Source organism: Tribolium madens, unplaced genomic scaffold (assembly GCF_015345945.1).
Source record: "Tribolium madens isolate multiple individuals breed KSU strain unplaced genomic scaffold, Tmad_KSU_1.1 Scaffold_3;HRSCAF=73;Tcas5.2_LG2, whole genome shotgun sequence".
NCBI classification, from domain to species: Eukaryota; Metazoa; Arthropoda; class Insecta; order Coleoptera; family Tenebrionidae; genus Tribolium; species Tribolium madens.
Window position 1 is genome coordinate 10,770,263 of NW_025401006.1, and position 3,574 is coordinate 10,773,836.

Below are 3,574 nucleotides of genomic sequence, written 5' to 3' on the forward strand. Positions count from 1 at the left end.
TGTGATCAATATAAAAATTCTACATGCCATAGTAATTGATTGATTTGTTTATTTCTGGCATATAATAAAATCACATGTTGTAAATACATAATACATTGTGATCAAAACTGGTTTGAAATATACGACACAAACCATAATGTTTTTAAAATATGATTTATGCAACAATTTCTAAAAAATACGCAGTTGCTACAATGATTTTAAATAAGCAATTTACTTTTGTATTTCAATCGAAAAATAGACAAACTTTTCCTTACTTTGCCTAATTGTATAATAAGGGACTATAATAATATTAATTATAATTATTAATTCTAGGATAACTAAAACAAAATCTACAAATATAAAACAAGAAATTAAAAAATATATCCCATAAAACTATTAATTTTTCAAAATTTCATCTTCTCTTAACTTGGCTAGTTGAAAAAAAAAAGCACAAAGTGAACAAACAAATCGACCAGCCTAGAATAAATACCTCAAAGTAATAACTTTTATTTAGCAAGTTAATAAATAAACCTACTGTAAGAAGAAAAGGATATTCGCATCTAATGAAAACATTTCCAATCTTAGAAGGTCTTTGGGCATTGATAAGAAAAATTAATAATGTTCGTCTATTTTCATAATTCCAACAAGTCCATCGACAACGTGTGGCTCTTTCTACAAGTTTTTCAGCCTATAAAAAATCAAATAATAATGAGTAACACATATTCAAAAAGTAAACCTCATTTTCAACAAACTGTCCTGAAACTATAACAAAGGATAATGTTATAACTGCAAGAAATAATGTTGAGAAAACTCTACAGTAAAAAGTTTCCTGGCGCTTCTAGAAAAATAAATGAAAAATTACATTTACACAATTATTAGAAATACTGACTACAATAATGCTAAATAAAATACTGACTATCGCAAGTATTGCTAAAGCCATTGAAATTAGAAGTGGTATGTATATAAGATCATTTACTTCTTTTACTAAACTGCAAAAATAATAAAGAATATTGTAGTTGATTAAATTTAGTTTTTTACCTTTGAAAAAGACGGTGACGTTCAATACACTTCTTCATTTTTTCAGAAATCATTTTTTGAAATAAACTGTTATGTATTAATTCGTAATCACTGTATCTACTCCATGCACCCATATTTTTAAATAAATCATGAATATCTAACAAACGAAATTTGATGTAAGTCGTGATATACAGGAGAAGATATGGATTCATCGCAGCCAGATACACGACACATAACACAGACAAATAATATAAAAAGCACAACAAACTTGAAAATGTTGGTACAACTTTCTCAAATAGAACAACAGCGTAATAAATATTATTATTTTCACCACTTATAGGCCAATGAAAAAATACAACTACTATTATTAGGATATTATCAAAATAAATCGCTTTCAGTATTGTTTTAGATTCTCTTTGAATTGTTTCCAATAATTTTGAACTTGACTCAGTTGCTGGTAGGTAACATCTTTTCAGTAATAGTTTAAGTGTTCGTTGAATTTTCAAAATCACAAAAGATGCTCCAACTCCCTATAAAAAAAGTTAATGCAAATCATATGTATCTCCAGTTTTATAAAGAGCAAAACATTGTTCTTCAAAAACTGCAGTTTTTTTCAAAGTTAAATGCTAATACAGTGCTAAAAGTAAAAATTACAGGACCGTATGTAACCATTAAATTTGCATCAAATGTTATAATTAACTCCCAAATAAAAGCCAAACTCACAAAAGAGTGTAAAATAAAAGTCAATAATATAAAAAATTGCATAAATTTGTAGTCGACTGCATCCAATGTCATTTTGCGTATAAATTGTAGTGGATCATTGACTTTTTCCACTAAAACAACAGCAGGTTATAAATTAACACAGTGTGGTACTTACTTATTAACTATCTTTGAACTTTTTATTATAAAATAATAGACTATTTTTTGGGACAAGGGATCACAAAAACAACTAAATCTTGATGCTCTACAAATGTTATTTTATAACATGACAAATGTTGATTATACATAATTTTGTTAAAAAAGCTGACCTGTCCTTAATTTACTAAATTGTACTCATAGTTACTTCTTGGAAATAAAAGTTCTGTTCAACAATAATCGAAAATTAAATCCAGTTACCTTGGTCAAAAACTGATGATTAACTACTATTAGAATAACTACACTTATACAAAAGTTTATATTATTTACCAATATACTACCAATATAATAATATTTTATAACGCTTTTCAATCGAGTTTTGGGTAACAGAAACTAAAAATTAAACATCTTGGGCTTCAAGTTAATACAAAATCATATTAAAAATTTTTTTTAATAAATCATAAAAAGTATACAAATTTTTAAATTTCAAATATTATTTACTTTTCATTATTTAATTATAATGACCGTTGTTTAAGCGCAACATCGAGTAAAAATACTAGATTATTATAAATGGATATAATAATTAGACAAAAACAGTTTATACAAAAATGACACTTTTATGACTAAATAAGACAAGTAAAAATTTTACCTTTCAGGCAAGGAGTAAAAATACTGTTTTTTCGCCTAAGCGTTTTTTTATTTTTACTTAACACTTACTTTGACATTTACCAATGTTGTTTGATTCTTGTTTCTTTCGCTGCTTCAGCATTTTCTGGAGAAGTACAGTGTAGATTATTGGCATTCGACATTTTGCACTATCGCGAGAACGATTAGAGCTAAAAACTTGAAATTTGGTATGTAAGTTATTTGTAGCAAGGGGACGTAGCAGAAAACAATTGGTAAAAATCGGTCGCACCGTTCGGCCGCAAAAAATTCATGGGGATAAAAATTATTTAGAATCATGAAATATACCTTATTAAAATGTGATAAAATAAAAATAATAATGGGTACCAAACTAAAAAAAATTGCACCCCAGACTCGAACCCGCGGCAACTATGATCAATTTCGTGTAATCCGGCAGGTGGTACTAACGGTTTGCTACTCGAATTTCCAACACCGTAAGGATGTTTTCCAAATAAGTTGGATAAGGAAAGTCGTGTGATGTTCACAACAGATTTTTACTCCTAATAACATAATATACTAGTAACACTATCTATACTAATCTTGAAACAATTTTATTATTAATAAGAAGGTGCCCACATTATTAGCATAAAAACCCGTAAACACCTACAGACACTAATTTACTTAAACGTATTTCGATATTGTTTTATTAGCAATATTGGCATTGCATAGGGGACTATGATAACTTTGATAACACATGTTCCAGAAATAACAGTATCGATTAAATTTATAAATTGTAACCAGTGTTAAAAAACAAGTTCAAATCAATTGTAAGTAATTAATTTTTTTCCTTTTAGTTAATTTCATGTTTTCCGTAAAATTTGAAGCCATAACGTGATAAACTCTGACTCATTTTTGTTAGATTTTCCATTCCCCTGATAGATTTAAAAATTTTTGATAAACTTGAAGCATCGATTAGTTTGGGTTGAAAAAACAATCCTTTGTTTGCCGCTGAGTATATCAGATGAACCATAAAAGCCGTGGCAGACAAGAACATATTTGGTTGACTTAAAATTAATTTACCAAAAATTCTTTCCACACT

The 3,574-nt window shown here is 27.8% G+C and overlaps 1 protein-coding gene across 1 annotated transcript; it reads right to left on the bottom strand.

The window, feature by feature from the left end:
• Window positions 1-375: 375 nt before the first annotated feature.
• On the bottom strand, window positions 376-2,660 carry LOC123007707. The gene is made up of 6 exons (XM_044403122.1): window positions 2,581-2,660; window positions 1,018-1,263; window positions 869-968; window positions 716-817; window positions 515-667; window positions 376-456 (listed from the first exon to the last, which is right to left on the bottom strand). Exons 1-6 carry the CDS (start codon window positions 2,658-2,660, stop codon window positions 376-378), a joined length of 762 nt encoding a protein of 253 aa, XP_044259057.1.
• Window positions 2,661-3,574: the final 914 nt, after the last annotated feature.